Source organism: Pleurodeles waltl, chromosome 5 (genome assembly GCF_031143425.1).
Source record: "Pleurodeles waltl isolate 20211129_DDA chromosome 5, aPleWal1.hap1.20221129, whole genome shotgun sequence".
Classification (NCBI taxonomy): domain Eukaryota; kingdom Metazoa; phylum Chordata; class Amphibia; order Caudata; family Salamandridae; genus Pleurodeles; species Pleurodeles waltl.
Genome location: NC_090444.1, coordinates 1,397,995,464 through 1,398,015,349, shown reverse-complemented (window position 1 = coordinate 1,398,015,349; position 19,886 = coordinate 1,397,995,464). Strand labels below are relative to the sequence as shown.

Genomic DNA, 19,886 nt, shown 5'->3' with positions numbered 1-19,886 from the left:
TTAAAGAGGGCTCACAGGCCACCATGGATGTTATCAGCATTCAAATTAAGGGTCAGGTAACTAAACCCCTGGCAGAAAGATGCACGGATAGTCAAACAATAAATAGCAAAAGAGATTAAGTATTATAGGTGTTCCCAGATATGGGCCCTTTGCTCGCTGTAGCAGAGTACCTCACTGCAGAGGCCAAATTGGAACACAGCTGGCTTATTTTTCCGTTAAGAGGCAAAATGGCCTCACAAGTCGGCCTGGACTGCGCCCAGTGGGGCAAGCTATGTATGCATGTGGCTTCTGTGTATATATCATGGTTCTTCTATTCACTTTGGGCCATATGTACGAACACATTTTCCCATTGATACAGAATGGGAAAAACCCTTTGCTACATCTGGCCCTTTATTCCTTCAGACGATCATCATCAATTTAAACTTTGCATTTGGTCCACATCCTACTCCATTGTGTAGGAAATGTTCCTTTACTGTGTGGTTAGCGTTTATTTTTCTCATTTTGCTGGACCCTATATTTTTGCTGCTTTTAGAACTCTGTACTTTAGCCATGTCAACCAGTAGTACAGTGCCTGCGCTCCCTTTTTGAACATGGTCAAATTGGCATACTCCTAATTGGTACATTTAGCTTACCTATAATTCCTTATTATATGGCACAAGATATACCCAGGGCCTGAAAGTTAAATTCCACTAGGGGGCTGCAGCACATATTGTGCCATCCGCTACAGTGGTAGTGCAAAAAAAAGGTTCGAGGCCTTCTGTGCAGGTGTGAAAAAGGTGTGAATTGCCTTCCGGGAGCAAACAATAGGCTGTCCTAATTGGGAAAAGATGACTCCTCTGAATCTGACAGAACATGCAGAGTAGGGCTGTGAGCATCCCTTTTTGGCAATACAGTGTCAAATTAAGCTTGAGTGTCAAATCTGATTTGACAGGTCTGCTGGGTTTTACCTATAACATCAATGACACTCTTAAAAGGAAAAGAAATAGTATGCCAAAACAGTTCTTGTGTATACACTGTCTGGTTGCTGGAAATCTGTACTTTTGTTCTACCAGCTGTTGCTGGTATTATTGTGGGTACAGGCATAAATGAGGCACCTATAGGCACCCCCATCAGAATACTTCTTGGACCTGCAGAAGATCAGAATAACACTTCTTGGACATGTGAAAGATCATACAAATGCTACTGGATCTGAGGAAGATCATAAGCGGACTGAACCTGCTGTTTGTGACGGCAATAGTGCCATGAAAGACTGGGCCTAGTCTCTCTTGCGCCCAAGTCTAACAACTGGACTTCCAAGCATCATAAAGCTGGCCTCCTTTTAAAGCCACAGGGTTACAACAAGCTACAAGAGGACTTTTCCTGCAGCTAACCTCCTGACCAGTGGCAACTGGACCTGCACTGTGCTGTTTAGCCTGTTCACCCTGTGAGTCTCTCAGTGCCCCAGCAGAGGACTTAGGGAGTTTTAGAAGTGTATGCCTGCGGTGGAGTGAGAGTTAAGACTAAAGTCAGAAAGTAAAATATTTGACCAGGGTGATCCTGGTGGGTGTATCCAAACTACCCTCCATCGCAGTCATTGTCAAATTGAGCTTAGGTTCCGGTCTGCCAGGACTATTGACTGTCATTGTCTCTTTATTCTTCATGTCACTTTTCCTACTTAAGACTTTCAATATGTGTATCAACTGTTCCCGCTTATTGCATGCTTGTCATTTTGGTATTATTTTGCTTATTAATTATACTCTAATTTGGTTTGGAATTGTTATTTTGTGACATTTTAACTTTATTAGTGTGTTGCTGTTGCACAAATACTTTAAACATTGCCTTAAGTTTAGCCTGTCTGCTCTATGACATAAGTACCGGGGGATGAGCTCAGGGTAATTTTGTGACTTTGATGGAATCACCTCATTGAGGTAGGGAGTCACCCACCCCAAATAACAATCCCATTTCTCACACACTGGATCTTGGTCATTTTTGTGTGTGATTGGTGTGTTAAATTTGTTCTGTTCAAACCATTATATTTGGCCTTCTGACATGCAGTAGTGGGACTTTTTCCTCTCATCTGACCAGGCTGAGGATTGATTTCCCCTCAATATTTGAAATGTCTTTGATGACCTACAGTTCTTCAATCCTTAAATCAGATCTGTTCACTTGAATTGACACCCTCGATGTTGTGTTGTTCACTCGGTCTTGGATCAGCAAGCTACCCTGGGATTGATATACTTTATAATCACGATCACAGTTGTTTTATTTTCAGTTTATGCTTTTAGGTTTTGATATGATCAACCATCTGTGACCTGTCTGTATAACTTTAAAGAGCCACATTTGTTCCTGGTAGTCTCTGCCTCATGTCCAATTAAAAAACTTCACTTCAAAGGTGCTGCCATTTGGTCTAGTGACTTTGTTACTCACCTTAAAACCCATGATTGAGTCATAATCCCAATATAAGTTCCTGACCATTGATGGGCTTGTTAATCAGTACGTATGTATATCAGTCTTTATGTATTATGCAAATGTTTCATGAAGTGATGAGTAGGGGGCCAGTATTGTAATGCTTTATTTTAGCATGCTAATCCTGCTGAAACATCACTTTGGATTCTTAAAATTAAATTGACCAAAATACAAAGATAGTATTTTTTGTAGGTGGTAAGCCTTTATTAGAGTAACCAATAATAGATAAACATAGAGAAGAATGGACTTACAGTAAGGGACCTTATAGGTCTACAGTTCATAAGTATTTGATTTTTATTAGTTGTTTCTTTATCCTTTTAGACAATATAAATAAATATGATAAAAAATTATATTAAATGCCATATATGCTCTGTCTTGGGAAAAAAAGTCCTTGTCGACCCTTGTTAAAGTGATTACTTACTATAGATATTCCATTTGATAATGGTTTATGACTCATCACTTCTAGGCAAAAGTGAGGCTTTGATGTCACGGTGACACGACCAGCTGATTATTGACCGATATCTGTTCATGTGGTTATGTTTATTGTGCCCATCTGAGAGCGTAAAAAGTTCTGCTCTTCATCAGCTGAAGATGTTTTGTAATGATTATATGTATTTGTTTTATTAGTTTCAGAATTTCTTTCACAGCAGTAATGCATGTGGTTATTGAAACAATTAATTCCCTGTCGTCATCACAACTCCATTGAATCCAGCTCTTGTGTCTTAGGGCGCATCATATACTCAAGGTGGAGACAGGGAATCCATGCTTGTGAGTTGTCATTGTAAAATGGCCTCTTTTTGTTTTAAGTGGGTTTAGGCAAATCTTCCAATAATGGGATGATATATGGAATCTGAAGGCCAGTCCACTTTAACTAAAGTTACGACTCTCCCAAAGCTGCTCAACAGTAATAGACGTTACAAGTGTTGCTTGAAGAAGTATAACACTCTTCGGGACAGCCATATTTAGAAACGTGTTTTGTTCTGGCTGGGCCCCTGGATGTGATGCAATTGAACAGCGAGGTTACTTAATTTCACAAATAGTTAATAAAAACATTGTCAGTATTTTGGTAAGTAAGACTGGGCACCAATTGGGAACCTGTAGTGGTGATATGAAAGGACTATTCCACCTGATCATGCACCCCATTCCTTTTAGCAGTTTGCCAGTGGTTTTCAAAATGAAATGGAGGTACAAGCAGAATGTATTTGTATGCAAATATTGATGGACTAACACACCCTTTTTGGCTACAGTTATTCAAATCAAACACATATATCGGCATAATTTCGTTATAACTACTGCTAACACCCTGGTTGTGTGAGCATGACGTCTGAATTACCATTATGTTACAGTGCATAGTAAGTTCACCTTTGTTGTCATTTTGACTAGATGACAGATAGAACAGCCTAACCTTACAACAGGTTTTTAAGGCTTGTATATTTGTTCCTTTCTTGAGGACATTTTCATACTTAATAGAAGTTCACTGTTAATCTTTTATCTTTTAGCTGATAAGGCCTTTCGTGACATGAAGGTGTTGAAGATGAGTCAGTCTATCATTGTGTCTGGAGAATCAGGGGCCGGCAAGACAGAAAACACCAAATTTGTTCTCAGGTTTGTGATAAGTTAAAGAAAGAGGTTTTGTTGCTTTGAATTGTACTGCTACCTTACAGCCTCGGAAACCTTAGGAAAGGGGGGCAATTTATGCAACGTAATTGTCACGCAGGAATGCTTCTATTGCACCACAATGCATGAGGATGTAAGCATAACAGCGATTTTGGTTTATTCAAATAATCCTGCACATGTTTCAAAAGGAGCCATTTGTTCTTAATAATGGAAGCTTCATCCATCCTAACCCTTTCTCTGTCAATATTAGTTCATAGTTCCTAAATTTGATTAGATGTAGTTGGAAGGGTGTGCAATGGCTTACAGGCAAGGCTTACACTGTTATCTTCTTTCCAAGCACAGCAGAGTGTACACACAAAAACTTCACTAGTATGTGTAGAAATTGGAAACATGCTACAACGTATGAACCCCTTCTCTTCTGCCCGTATGTGGCTGGTGTTGACAACCTTTCTTGCTTTGCTTCTTCACTTATACACGAATGCCAGCAAAGTCATAATTCTTCCAATCTTTTGCTATCCACCATGATTCCTATCTAACAAAATGATGCAACTGGTTAGCTCTCTATTCAGTTATGAGGACGTTAACCAAACATAAAAAGTTTTTTGATTGTCTTCCTTCGACCAAACTTTCTTTCTGTGTTTCCACCCTATATCCTTATATTTGTGGCGTCTGTTAGCGTCAGATATACATGCTATGCACAGTCCTGCCACGTAGTGTTGGGCCCGGACTTTACAACTTGTTTTTCTCACAGAATTCTTTGTTACCGACATGACCTCAAGACTCCTCCTCTTTGAGTGAATGCACACGCTTAACGACTCCATTATTAATTTGATTTTTTCTGCCATCGGGCTTGGACAGACAGCGCCACAGCTCTGTCCAACTCAAGTGTCCTTACGACTTCCCACAACAGATTTGAATCGAATGATGACACCGTGCAGCGATCATCGACGTTGTATCTGGCAACCTTCTACGGAACTTCTACCAACGGGGTTGCCTCCGCCATACCTCTTCCTCAGTGCCGCTGATAATGCTCGGCTCTAAGTAATGGAAGGTAAAAAAGACAGAATCTTTTGAAAGTGCCCACAGTGTTTGGTGAAGTATGCCTACTGGAATCAGCATGATTCCTGCAAACATTTCCTGTCACCATAGAGTAAGTAACAGGATTCTGCAGCCTGCAGTCTGTTCAAGACAAGAAAAGGCTTTGCTCTTGACACCTAGCTCACAGTGGCGTAAGAGGCAGAATTCTCTGCAGAAGAACTTATTGACTCAGGTAGCACAGAAGGTAGCAGCGAAGGTGGCGTCATTTTGTGTATTCTACATTATGTTGTATCTGAAGACTCCGAACAACACAAGGAAGAAGGACCTAATGAACCCTCACAACCACCTCTGGAGCTCCATGAATATCCTGTGACTACACAATCAGGGCCCAGGATGAAATCCAGTCCAAAGGCTGTGAGTATGTAAAGTCATTAGACCCATTCCCCTCACATTTTCTCCCAGTGGCCATACTGCCTTTAACTGCTGCAGCCTTCGGGCTCTTGTTAACACAAAGAGCGCCCAGTGTAGCCGAGACAGAGCATACAAGGCAAAGCTGGAGGGGACATACATCACTTGAAGCCTAAACACCATCGATGCCTGCACAACATTTGATGCTGAGCAAACCTTTGGCACTGCGTATCTCTTCAGTTCTAGCAAAGTTGTCTGAGTCGACTAGACTATGATGTTGAGTCTAAAGAGGTTGATACAAAAAGGGTAGTCAAAGACTCACCACAACTATTCCCCTCTCCCTGATCACACCAAACCTGTCGGGGAAGACTGTAGCAGTACTATCACCTCTGGCCTGAACTAACATCTGTCCAGTGGGTTCTGTCCATTGTTCAGCACGGGTACTGCATAGATCTTACTTCACAACCTACAAACATACCACCATACAGACAGGCACTCAACCCTCAACACCACAACCTTCTCAAATAGGAGGTGAAATATCTGCTTTTGAAATATGTCAAACAGATAGTTCCAAAAGAACACCTCAGAAAGGCTTTTAGTAACTATACTCCTTAATACCCAAGAAGGACATCACACTGAGACTGATATTAGATCTCCGCCCTCTCAGTCAATACATATTGGAACACTTCCATATGATAACACTATGGGATGCAACTTCATGGTGGCACTCAACCTGAAAGGCACTTGCTTTCACATCCCCATTCATCTAGCACATTATTGGTACCTCAAATTCTTGGTAAGTGGACATCATTACTAGATCAAGGTGCGGTCCTTCAGAGTGACGACAGAACCAGGAGTCTTTACCAAATGCCTGGCAGTTGTAGCAGCACATTTGAGAAGACGCAACATTCATGTCTTACCATATATGGACGATTGCCTGATAAGGAGTTCAAGCAGACAGAAATGCTTGCAAGATACACAGACTATCATTGACTTGTTATACAAATTGTGTTTCACAATCAATGGAGCAAAGTTCCACTTACAGCCTCTCAAAATACAAATATATCTGGAAACCATCCTGAATCTATTACAGCCACAGCATATCCAACAGACCAGAGAGTTCTCAATCTCCATGTCAAATGGCTGTTTCATCCACATCCCCCCCTCCAGTTGGAGTAGTGATGCTCCTCTTGGGCATGATAGCATCATGGATAGCCATTGTCCCACACCCCAGGCTTCACATGCGATCCTTGGTTGGGTGTATAGCATCTGAGTGGTCACAAGAGAAGGGCAATTTAGAAGCCCAAATGTGGATTCCGCCCATGGTCCATCAGTCACTGCAGTGGTGGAGCACGCACAGTTTTTAACTCAGCTCCGCAAGTGACATACCACAAATGCATCACTCTGAGAATGGGGAGCGCATGTGGAGCATCTGATGGTCTAGGGTACATGGACTGATCAGCAACAAATACTACACATCAATGGACTAGAACTTGTAGTGATCCAGTTAGCATTAAAAGTTTTTTTTCACCACTGTAACTCAGAAAGTTGTTCTCTGAAGAACTGACAACATGACAGTGATGTATTGCATATAGAGGTAGGGGTGGCACCCATTCGATACAGTATTCTCACTTAGAGCAGGAGATTTGCCATTGGGCTCTTAGCCATCTCATCCACCTCCTCCCAGAATATCTCCTGGCAGTGGACAATTCTGAAACATACTTGCTCAGCAGCACACAGCAACAAGTCCATAAATGAGAACTCCACCCCCAACTCCTCCAAGACTACTTCTACTGTTGGGGGACACCAGACATGGACCTATTCACTGCTGAAGAAAACTCAAAATGCCAAAGTTTTGCCTCCAGGCATTGCTGCCCGCAGTCCAAGGGCAATGCACTGTGGATGAACTGGTCAGGGATATTTACCTACAGTTTTCCACTTCTCCCACTCATTCCTTTTCTTATAAGGAGACTCTGACAGTCATCTCTCAAAATAATCGTAGTAGATCCCACTTGGGCCAGACAACCAGGGTACACAACACTGCAGAAACTCTCCCTAGTACCTCATCGGAAGCTTCACAACCCACCAGACCTTGTCAAACACAGAGGCGGCAAAGTCAGGCAGCCCAACCCAAGACAACCGAACCTCGCAGTTTGGCTTCTGAAGTCATGGAATTCAGATACTTGCATCTGCCTACAGAGTGTATGACATTCTTAAAGTGGCACAGCATCCAACAACTAGAGCATGCTATGCAGCTAAAATGAAAAGATGTGTCCACCAATGTATGGCTCAACAGGTAGACCTTTGTGTACCCATGGTAAAACAAATAGTCTCCTAAACCTACAAAAATCAAAGCTAGCATACGCTTCCATATGACTGCACCTTGCTGCAATTGAAGAATACTTCAAAATCGTAAGCATACGTTTGTTTTTCACGTACTGGTCATTAAGGATTTCATGGATGGAGTTAAAAGAATAATCCCTCCTCGAGCACCCCAGGTCTCAGCATGTATTTTGAATCTGGTACTTACAAGACTTATGTACACACCTTTCGGAACATTACTTTCCTGCCTCCTATCGTTCCTGTCCAAGAAGGGCACATCATTGAGACAGGTTAGTAAATTACATGCTTTAACAATAGAAGAACCAAAGTTTCAGGTTTTCCAAGACAAGGTGAGACTACGGATGAACCCACGGTTTCTTCCAAAAGTCATATCTCCTTTTCACCAAAATCGGACACTAGACCTTTCTATGTTCTTTCCTAAACCGTAGACAGTTGCAGATAGAGCACTACTCATGTTTGATGTTAAAAGTGCATTGCTTTATTACATTGATAGGACTAAACCCTTTAAGAAAACACAGCAGTCATTTGTTGCTTTCTCCAACCCTGAATAAGGAAATGCAATTCCAAAAGCAGGTATTGCGTAATGTATAGTAAAACTCCATACAGATATGTTACATTAAAGCCAAACGTACATTACCATCAGTTCCACAAGCACATTCTACAAGAAAGAAAGGTGCTTCTTTAGCATTTCTATCGAGCATTTCTTTAGCTGACATTGTTTAGGCATCTACTTGGTCTAATTCATGTACATTTATTAAACACTACTGCATGGATGTCAAAGCAAGACAACAAGCTCTGATTTGTGATGCCTCCTGCCACAGTAGGAAGAAAACTGCTTTACAGTCTAAGCATAGCATGTATCTGCAGCCAGCACAATGCACGAATGGAGTATGTTACTTACCTTGTAATCATCTATTCTTAGTGGGTAGTGCTGCAGATTCACATGCACCCTCACACCTCCCCGGCAGGCATTCTTTGGTGTCAGATATCATGTGTAAATATGCTATAATCAAATATGTACATACAATTTTAGCCTATATATAAATCTTGATCTTCTGTACTTCTTCACTACCTCCATTCTTACTCGCCATAAGGACGGGAAAAAAGAAACAATTTAACAATGGAGTTGTTGAGCATGCACATTCACTTGAATAGGAGGAGTCTCTATATCACGCTGGCAATGAAGAATTCTCTAAAAAAAAACAACAACAACAAAAAAAAAAAAACACAAGTTATAAAGTCCAAGCCCAACACAAGATGACAGCAGTGTGCACAGCATGTGAATCTTCAGTTCTACACACTATGAACATATGCTGTCAATTTAAGTAACACACTCCTTTCTTTGCCTCGTAAATGAACCTCAACATATATTCAACCCAATTCTTGCAAATGGCCTAATTGGTATGCCCTTGCACCACAGGTCAAGGTTGTCAACTTTGTACTCTTTAACAAACAAATTATCACTATCTGCTTCAGGCATCGGGTTAGATCATGTCAATACATTGTGAGACAAAAATAAATAAGGCAACTGATATGTTCCCTCAAGAAACATATTTATAATGTTTATTATATGGTTTTGAGTTAATCAGAGGTTCTCAATGGCATCCCATGCTCAGGCACAGACAGCATGTGCTTTCATTCCTACAATGTGTTAGACTCAATTACACTCTTTGGAAAGATGAAGAAATTGGTAGTTTGCGGTTGCATTTCACCTTTAAATGCATGCAAAACATATTTAGTCAAACCACGCTCAATAATACCTGTTCATTTAATCGCCAAAAATTAAACACACTCATATCATTTAGAGTCTTGGTTTCTAGTTAAGCTACACAACTCACATAAATGAAGTGCATGAATCAAAACACGGAAAAGGTACACTACAATGACAACTTATATTATACTTGATAAAAAGTATAATACAATGAAGCAATTCTTGATATGCCCTTAAGGGACACTTGTGGAGAGGGGATTTGTTGGACTATAGCCTCCTAAGAAGTTGGCAAAACCATATGCACAAAATGCCCAAACCAGTAAAGTGCTATAAGCCATGGTACAAATGCAGTATTAAAGCACTGCTTACATAATCAAACAATACCTGTGGACCAAAGTAATAAACAATCCATCATGCAGCACTGTTCTAACATTCTTTGACTTACAGTTAGGCTTGCAGCATCTGAGCAAATATCTGTTTTTCTCTTTGAGGTTAATAGAGATATTCTTTCCCGAGGCTTGCTGTTTACTTTTGCTAGCAAGGTAACCGGGGAAAGCTTTAAAACATTAATTGATTTGAAAGTGTGGTTGTAATTTCAAGCACAAAAACTCTTGAGGGTTAAAAGTTGTATTTCTTTCTGACTTGAAAATGTTTAGCAGCTCTACAGTAAGTTAGTCATCTTGGAAATGTACTGTTAACTTCAGTGTCCGGAAACATGGAATGAATGATTGATTGACTTAATATTGGTAGAGTGCAGCATATAGTCGATTGGGCATCTTAGGTCTAATAGAAAAGCATGCGCTACAAATGAAAAGTTAAAAGACTACAATGATGTTAAAATTAACTGGATTGAGAAGTCTTCAAGGTTCTTGTAAAAAATGATGTGGTGTAGAATGAAATGAATTCTGAACAGAAGGTTGTTCTAAGGCTTGAAATGAGAACCAACACCCTGATTGAGGGTTTGACAACCGTTTAATATTTACTTTTCAGACCTGGGTGTCAGGGACAAGAGTGAAACATTAGTACTGAAGGAAAAGACCGGCAGTTTATAGTTGATGAGCCTTAAAATGGTGGAAGGATTATTATACCCTGAAGGATAAAAAGCTAAGGCCCCTCCCTCACTCAGAACTTATTCATTGTATTGGTGTAGATGGAGAGCGAGACTCACACTTGTAGGAAGTGGTAGGTAGTGAAGCCCAGTGAGACACATTACCTTAGCTGGTGCTGAGTATGTGGTAGAAAATAGAGAGTTCATGCTGTAGGTCATAAAAACTATTTTCTTTGTGAGTAACCTAAGAACATCTGAGAGGCGGGAGGGCGGAGCTTGCCGAGCCGAAAGATGGCCGCGCTCTAGCGGAGCTCTGTCGGAGCTCTGTCGGCTACCACTAAATCCTTCAAAATCCTACAGACCATACCCGTGCTTTTGTGTCCGCTGAGGGTGCAGCGGATGTCTAACCGTCGGGGGAGAAGAATTTGGATGTCCGGTGTGGGTGCCGTGTGAGAAGGGCCGGATAGCGCGGGCCGGGGCCATACAGCCAAGGCCTAGGTGAGGTAAAGCGGCGCTGACGCCGGCTCGTGGCGCAAAACAGGAGAAACCCCGGGACGCACCGTGGTGCAAGCGGCTGCACTCGGGGTGGAGGCGAGAGCGCTCTATGGCGGCACGGTTCGGCTCGGTGTGGTTGCGGGAGCCCCCGGGCGGCTCGAAGGGCGCACGGCTGTACTCCCCTTTGGGATTGAGAGCGCAGTGAATCCGCCCGGAGATTGGAGGTGAGCCTAAATGAAATGGCCCGGGAGGTGGAGGCCTACCACTGCCGTGTTTGATGAGATCGAACGGGTCTACATTAGACTTGTGGGGCCGCGGTTGGACAGGGAGTGATGCCATGGCGGAAATTGATGGGTCGCATTGAGAGCACGCACTTTATGAAAGAAACAAGATTACTGTGGGTGCTGCCACTGTCGGGCCAAGATAGAATTGCAGTGATCCTGGGGTCCAGCGTGGGGCCCTTCCCGAGGCGATAGGTGCCCCAGTTGAACGTAGTTGGAACCAAACAACAGATCGGAGGCGCTGACACCCCATGGGGCCCTCAGTGGTAGGAGAGCAGGGTACCGTCGGCACGAGAACCCACAGCAAACAAAATCGCAGCGACGAAGATCAGACCACGCAGTAAGGTCATTTGCTCCTGTCAATATGGGGAAACATGACAAAGCCCAACCGAAATTGCACTTCGAGAAACGTAAAACCATGAGCCAGGCTGGGGAAGCAGCGGAAGCTAGATTGGAGGGACCTCCTGAGAACCCAACTCAAGATGAATATGAACTGTGCCATATCCTATCTGCTATGCAGCAAACTCTAACCCATATAGACAGCAAAATTGAGTCTCTGTCGTATCGCGTCGACAGAATGTCAGAAAGACTAGATAAGCATACGGAACGTCTGGATCAGATGGAAATGTGCGTATCGTCGGCGGAGGACGGACAAACTGCGCTGGCATCTGGGCCACTAAAAGTGAATACGTAACTGGATATCCTTAAACATAAAATGGATGACTTGGAGTCTCGTTCTCGGAGAAACAACCTGCGCATCGTGGGACTGGCAGAGTCTACGTCTATTACGAATATGGAGAAATTTGTTGAGAACCTGCTGATACAGCTGCTGGGTCAGGACACCTTCTCATCGTTCTTCCTTGTGGAGCGAGCACACAGGTCGCTGTCGGCCCGGCCTCCTCCGGGGGCTCCTCCTCGCCCGGTTATAGCGAGACTGTTGAATTACAGGGACTGTGATGCTGCTCTGAAGCGGGCACGTGAGTTAAAAACATTGCGGTACGAAGGAATGACTCTCTCATTGTACCCTGATTTTACACTGCAGGTACAGGAAGCGAGGAAACAATTTCTGCCAGGAAAGAAACAGTTAAGAGCTCTGCAACTAGACTATAGAATGTTATACCCTGCCAAATTAAGAGTAGATGTAGATGGTAACACAATATTCTTTACTGACCACAAAAAACTGGAACAATTTGTTAATCGCAAGCTGGCAGACAAAAGAAACGCTCCTAGCGCTGAGCCGACGAATGATTAATCAGGGTCCAGTTGACAATTGTGACAGCTCTCTCTGTGGAAAACTGCTCGATGCACCAGAATGAGAGGGTCATGCATGTTGTAGTCATAAATCAATGTTATGCGAATATTATTTAGGCTTTGTGGACCTAGAAGTAACTATACATGTATTGCACACTGGGTACGACGTGCACAGAGATATAAGGATGGTCTTTAAAAAAACAAAAAAAAAAGTACATTGGTAGCCAAGACAACATAACATAACTACTGTAAAGGCGAAGTAACATCCGCCTTCATATGTGTTCCACTTACGTAATGTTGGGGTTAGTTTTAAGTGGGGTAGATTGTGGGAGAATTTCAAGAGTTATTAACAGATGGGCAGGTTGGGGTTTAGCCTATTGTGGGAGGGAGGTGGAGGGGAGGGAGGAAGTTGCAGTAACAGTGTGGTGGAAATGTAGGAGAAGACAAAGCAGACAATACGCAGATGAGTACAATACACAATCAACCTTAGAAAATCAACCCATAAAAATAGATGGAACTGATGTGTATGACCACTGACACACCGAACATTTGCCACAAACTTAGGTTGGTCACCTGGAATGTAAGAGGTCTCAGTGACTCACGTAAAACCCGAGCTGTGGTGGCATACTTGCTCAGACATAAGGCCGATATTGCAGTACTACAGGAGACACATTTGGCCCCAAATTGTCCCATGCTCAGCCCTCGTAGAATGAAGGGGCAGGTTTTGGCTGCAGGTTACACAACTCACTCTAGGGGTGTTTTATTGTGGGCTTCCCGGGCATCAGCGGTCGAGTTCGAGGGCGTGGAGGTTGACCCCGGAGGACGATATGTGGTGGCAAAGTGCAAGGGTAGGGCTCTCACTTTTATATTAATAGGAATATATGGGCCGAACTACGACGATCCACAGTTTTACAGAGATCTAGCGGCACGGGTAAAGAAATGGAGAGACGTTCCACAGCTTTGGTGTGGAGATTTTAATTGCATATTGTCTCCAACACTGGACTGGTCGGGGGTAGAGACACGGACCCAGCTGCTGCGGCTCGTGCAATACTTGACATAATGATGGTCTTGGGGCTGGTAGACGTATGGAGAGATAGGCACCCAGAAAAAGGTTATACTCATTACTCATCAGCGCACGATTTGCACACTCGCATAGATTTCTGGCTAATTTCCAGTAACATACCACACAGAGTTATGCTAGAGGCTCCCTGACCACAAACGTATTCGGATCACTCACTGGTGCTGATATTGTTGACAGTGGGTGGCGCTGCGTTTAGGGAGGAATTAGCCAATGCAATTAAAGAATACTTCCAGCTCAATAAAGGAACAGTTGCCAGAGTGGGTACAATATTGGAGGCATTTAAAGTATACATTAGAGGAATCACCATGTCCAAACACGAGGGCGTACTCAGATCAATACGCGGACGACAAAAATTTCTAGAAGGGGAACTAGCCCAATTAGAACAGAAACATTGTAAAGCTGCTGATGCAAGCATACTAGGTCATATTCGAGCCAAAGTACAGGAGTATCAGGAGACTGCTCTATCGGAAATTCACCATATAGGGAAGTATGCCGTTGCCCGGACATACGGCAAAGGGGATAGACCTGGCAAAGTCAGGACATTGCTGTGAGATTTTGTGAATACTACCAAACACTTTACACCTCTAGGGGAGACTCTGATCCAGACGCCATACAAGAATATCTTGCCCGCTTAGCGATACCAAAACTATCTGAGAGTGACAGAGAGGCTCTAGGGGCACCGATCACTCTGGCCGAGATAGCGAGTGCACTGGGTAGCATGGCGGAGGGTAAGGCCCCAGGTCCTGATGGCCTGACCGTATATTTCTACAAAGCATATATATCACTAATACTTCCACATCTGAGGGAGGTATTTGAGGAGATGATAGCGGAGGGTTGCATGCCTTCATCAATGAGGGAAGCCATGATAGTTACATTACTTAAACCACGGAAGCCTACGGATCAGTGCTCCTCCTACAGGCCACTATAGTTGCTGAATGTAGACGTCAAAATATACGCCAAAATCTTAGCGGAACGACTAGCTAAAGTTTTGCCCCTACTGGTAAAAACCGAACAGGCAGGATTTGACCCTGGCTGCAATCTAACCATGAACCTACACACATTATTTGGCACGATACAAAACATAAACCCCGATATGCAGGCAGTTGCAGTCTTTTTAGACGTGGAAAAAGCGTTCGATTCGGTGGAGTGGGATTTCATTTGGGCAGCTTTAAGACATTTTGGTGTTGGGGACACTTTTCTGCATCTGATAGCCACATTATATAGAGATCCCCAGGCCAGGGTTCGGGTCAACGACACGGTGACGGACACACTGAACATCACCATAGGCACTAGACAGGGGTGCCCGCTTTCCCCCCTACTGTATGCTCTGGCAGCAGAGCCACTAGCTTGCGCACTGAGGGAGGGCCATGGACATCGGGGCCTAGACTTCAAACACTACAATGTAGTGATCTCAGCATACGCAGATGACACTTTGCTGTACATTAGAGATCCAAAACATAATCCAAAACATAATGCAGGTCCATTGCTTCAAGAAATAGTACGATACGGGACACTATCTGGTCTTAAGGTTAATTGGGGTAAATCCCTGATGTGCCCACTGACGCCATCCACAATGCAGACTGAAGTGGGCTTCCCGCTTAAATGGGAGACTGGGTCAGTTAGATATCTAGGCATTAAAGTGCACACTGATCCTAACATTGTTGTGATGGATAACTACGATGCAGTGATAACTAAATTAGCAATGGATGTGGAGAGATGGATGCGACTCCCACTGTCCCTACTAGGTAGAATTGCTTTGATGAAAATGGTGGTATTACCACGCTTCCTTTTCCTATTTCAGAATATCCCCATGGCGCTGCCCAAGAAATATTTGGCCACATTGAGGTCACTACTCATAAAGCTGGCCTGGGCAGGCGGGCAACCCAGAGTGAGGTGGCGTGTGCTGACTTTGCCATATGAGCTCGGTGGCCTGGGTGCGCCAGATTTGGAGGTCTATAGCGTGGCGCCTCGAGCTGCAGCGGCACACGCTTGGCTCCATGGCCCGGAGGATGTCCCATTTCTTAGGGTGGAGAGAGAGTTGGCGTCACCAGCTCCATTGCAGGGAAGGCTGTTCCAAGCCCCTTGTAGACAATATAAAAAGCTGGCGTCCCTGGACTCGGTGGCACGAGCATGGCATGAGAATATGGAGAAACAGAAGCTGGCTATACTGTACTCCCCACTCATTCCGGTATCTTGCTGTGCCTGGTTCCCATTATGGCGCCACAGTAAACTGATATGCACACTTGGTGAACTAAGAATCAACACATTAGGAGACCTTTTTGAAAACAACAATCTGAAAAGTTGGGACAAAATAAGAGATGGGGCTGAGGAGACAACTCTCCTGCACCAGTTTCAATACCACAGGGTAAAACACGCACTAATACAGCTACTGGGTAATGATCTGCAAGAACCCCCGAGGTCACATTGCTCACTATGATTCTACAGGGAAGTTGTGCGAAACGCCTGGTATCCTGCCTGTATACATCAATACAGAAAGCTAGAGCCCAGGAGCTCTCAGGGGCCCGCGTGGAATGGCAAAGAGATCTTGGTGTACAGATTACAGACACGCAATGGCAATACTGTTGTGCAAGGACACGTTCTATCTCTCTAAACGGCAGGCATCGCCTAATCCACTTCAAATTCCTCAACAGAATCTACTACACCCCGGACTGTTTACACAGATATGGCTTACGTGAAAACTCGAACTGCCCCAGATGTGGGGTGGAACGAGCCGATTTCTTACATATGGCATGGGGGTGTGGACATGTACAAACTTTTTGGAGAGCACTATTTGAGGAATTGTCAGTCATAACTAATACACAAATCGACGCTGAGCCACTCTTGGCGCTAGTGGGTTGGGACGCTCATTTACCAAAATCTATCCGCAAATTGGTAGCAATGGGTCTGTTACTGGCCAAACGCAGAATTGCGATGCGGTGGGATCGGGGACCGATCCCTAAGATGGATGAATGGCATAGGGACATGACTTATTGCAATACACAAACAGACACTTACAATTAGTTACTCTCTCCCTCGAACAAACCAGCGAAATTCTGGGAGATATACAAACAGTACCTTATAGGGAAAGAAACGTGAGAAACTGAGGGCGAGACTACAGATGCATAACCAAAACTCTGTAACAGTTAGAGGTGTAGTTCATGACCACCAGGGACCAGTATACCGAGCAGCAAAACTCTGTCCTGAGGTACTTTATAAAGAGAAAAAGCCTACTGAAATGATGCAATATGATGTTTGAATTGTACTAATCAACAAATACATAGCTTTACTGTACTGTTTTTCTTTGTTTGTGTAAAAGCATATATACATTTTTTTTAAAAAAAGAACATCTGAGAGGCCTTGCAATAATACAGAGACAAGCAAATTATATGCAAAATACCCGATGTAGGAAGATTTGCATCAGAAAATAGTAGACTTGGCTAAAACGAGCGAAAGAAACTGAGATAATGAACATGGCGTCAGTGTACTGGGAGGTGATGATCTGACGGCTACAATGCCTTAGATGAAAAAGGGACAAGCTGGGGAAGGACTATACCATGGACTTCGATGAAGAATAGCAGAACTGAGTTAAGTATACAAACTCAAGGCCCTCTAATGTAATTGTCAGTTTCCCATACCCCAAGCAGGTTTTCAGCTGCTTAAGAACTGTAGGACTGCAGCTTGAAGAAAGAATGGAAGAGATAAAAGTTGTGTATGTAAAATTTAGAGGATTCTCATTACATAGTTGCATCAGTGGACAAGGGATAGAGAATCCAGGTGATGATAACCCATGACAGCACAGATATGGAATAAAAGGGACTGGAGAAACAATATAAAGGTTACATTGGGGCCAGAAGGTGATGCGTTCCGGTTTAGAACATGAAAGGGTTTGTAAATAATTTGGTGATGCAAGCACTAAAGCTGAGCAGTATGAGGCAGAGGAGAACTCTTGAACAAAAGCCTAATCCAAGACTGGCCTAGATATTCATATTGATTATTTAGGTAGGTCTACAATAAGAAAGTGTGCTTGAAAAAATGAAGGCAAAGGTTAAACATTTAGGAAAAATTGCAAAACCTGCTTTATGACCTTTTTATGTTTAACTCAATTTGTTTCCAACTAATACACATACAACCATCTTCAATAAACCAGTCCACAAAGAAGCGAAAATATAAATTGCACTGCCCATCAATCAAGCCTCGATTCCTCCCCACTCTGTTATTCATCTGAAACACATTGCCTCTATTTGGAGAATGAGAGAGGCAAAGTGAAAAATGTGTTAGGGCTTGACTAGCTCAGGTTGGTGGTGCCTAGACCTCCTCAGCAGTTGCCAGCAGAGAGAGTTCAAATGGGATGAAGCACATGATTTTGAGATACCTTGGGCATGTCCTCTCTCTCAGGTTCCTGGCCAAGCAACTCAGCATTGGTGACCAGTCTGTGTCACATATTGCAAGCCTGTTTTGAGTGGACTGTTATCCTTTCTGTGCCTGGTGTGTCCCATTCAGGAACGCTCTTTAGTCCCCCACATTGGGGGCCCACCTCTTCACTCATGCCACCATCATTACCTGAAATGTTGTAAGGATGGTCAGGGTCATTTGTTTGACCACCATTGATTGTAGGGGGAACACTCCTAGTAGACTGGCAGGCCCAGGAGACTGCCGCTGGGCCTTGTGGCATCTATCTGATAGAGACTTCCAGTTGCAGATTCCTTACCTTAGAATTTCCCCCAGGTGTCGGTCCAGAACTTTAAAATTTTCTTCGAGCAGTACCCTTGTGCGCTGTCTAGTGGGGTTGGTCGACTCTGTGTCTGTTGTTGGCATCGTGGTCGCCGTGATGACGTCACAGTCGTATATAGGTGGCACTCCGGAGCTCTGACATCATTTGTTTTCTTTCCGTGCCAGCCTACATGCAGATCCAGAGAAGAGCTACCCTCAGTCGCTTTTTGACTGACTTTTCAACCTTTGTGTCAAAGTTTTGACTCTCTTGGTTCATTGATATGTCTACCCGTAAGACCAGCTTCAAGCTGTGTGACTCCTGTCACAGCATGATGTTGGAGATGGATCCGCACTTTGTGTGCTTGTGGTAGCAGGAGCAGGACCACGACCAAAGTTGTCCTCCGAGTTCCAGGCCATGAATTTGAAGGCTTTGAGGGAGCAGTCCCTAAAGCTTATGGTGGTCCAGCTCCACGTTTGGGAGAAAGGTCACGAGACCGCTCGCGGAGACACCCCCACTCATCTTCGTCCCACTCCAAGTCCTCGGGACATTTGGTTCACAAGGAGTAACTGAAAAAGAACAAACGTCCTTTGACTTCACCCAAACGCTCGGACGATGCAACGCAGGAGTAGAATTGATGTTTCAGGCCTCTGTCCTCGGAGCCTGCTTCTGGGTCGGCTCTGTTCCTCCCTGAGTTTCCTGGAGCCGGAGCCACCGAAGCCCAACTCAGGGATTTTTACACACCCATGTGCCTCATTTTTGGGCAGGCTGACCCTCCTGTGATGCCCTTGGGCCCTGGAGGCTTGGAGGGGGCCCTCTCGGGTTTTGAGTCAGTGGCATAGGCTCTGTAGGGCACCTCAGAATCTGCCATCTGATCCATGCCAACACCGGTAATGCCATTGCAACCTTCCTCGGCTCGGGCAGAGACGTCAACGGTTCTGACGCCGGCCGAGCCCTTGATTGACATCGACCTCATTCTCATTCCTGACTCTGAGCTGGACAGACATCGCCCGGCACCGATTCTGTCTTCAACTGGGCTTATGGTCCCCAGGTTGGATCCAGACCCTTATACGTACGGTTATGGTGAGAGTGTGGAGGGGGGTTACTGGACTCTCTAGAATTCCAGCTAGAGGATCCTGAAATGGACTGGGGTGAGGAATTGGGCGAAGCCTGTGGTCTAGACACCTCTCCTGATGATGGCATGCTTTCTCCCCCTACCGTGGCTACAGAGGAGGGAGCCTCCTATTCCACGGTGGTGAGAAGAGCAACTGAGAACCTGGGCCTCGAGCTGCCTTCTGTAACAGTTAGGACTAACCTCCTGACTGAGGTGATTCAGCCTGGGGCTTCTACGTCAGAGCCCCTTTTGCCCTTTCATCAAGCCCTCTCTGATGTTGTGCTAGAGACATGGTCTAAACCCAGCACAACAGTACTATTGCCCTCTGCCATAGGCCTGCGTCAAT

General features: G+C 44.2%; 1 protein-coding gene across 7 annotated transcripts in view; it reads left to right on the top strand.

The window, feature by feature from the left end:
* The window catches only part of MYO6 (myosin VI), an 892,076-nt gene that overhangs the window by 268,458 nt on the left and 603,732 nt on the right, over positions 1-19,886 (top strand). For all 7 annotated transcript variants that reach the window (XM_069235652.1, XM_069235651.1, XM_069235650.1 and 4 more), the window contains exon 6: positions 3,945-4,050. In XM_069235652.1, the coding sequence (XP_069091753.1) occupies positions 3,945-4,050 (106 nt within the window). The remainder of the gene's footprint in view (positions 1-3,944; positions 4,051-19,886) is intronic.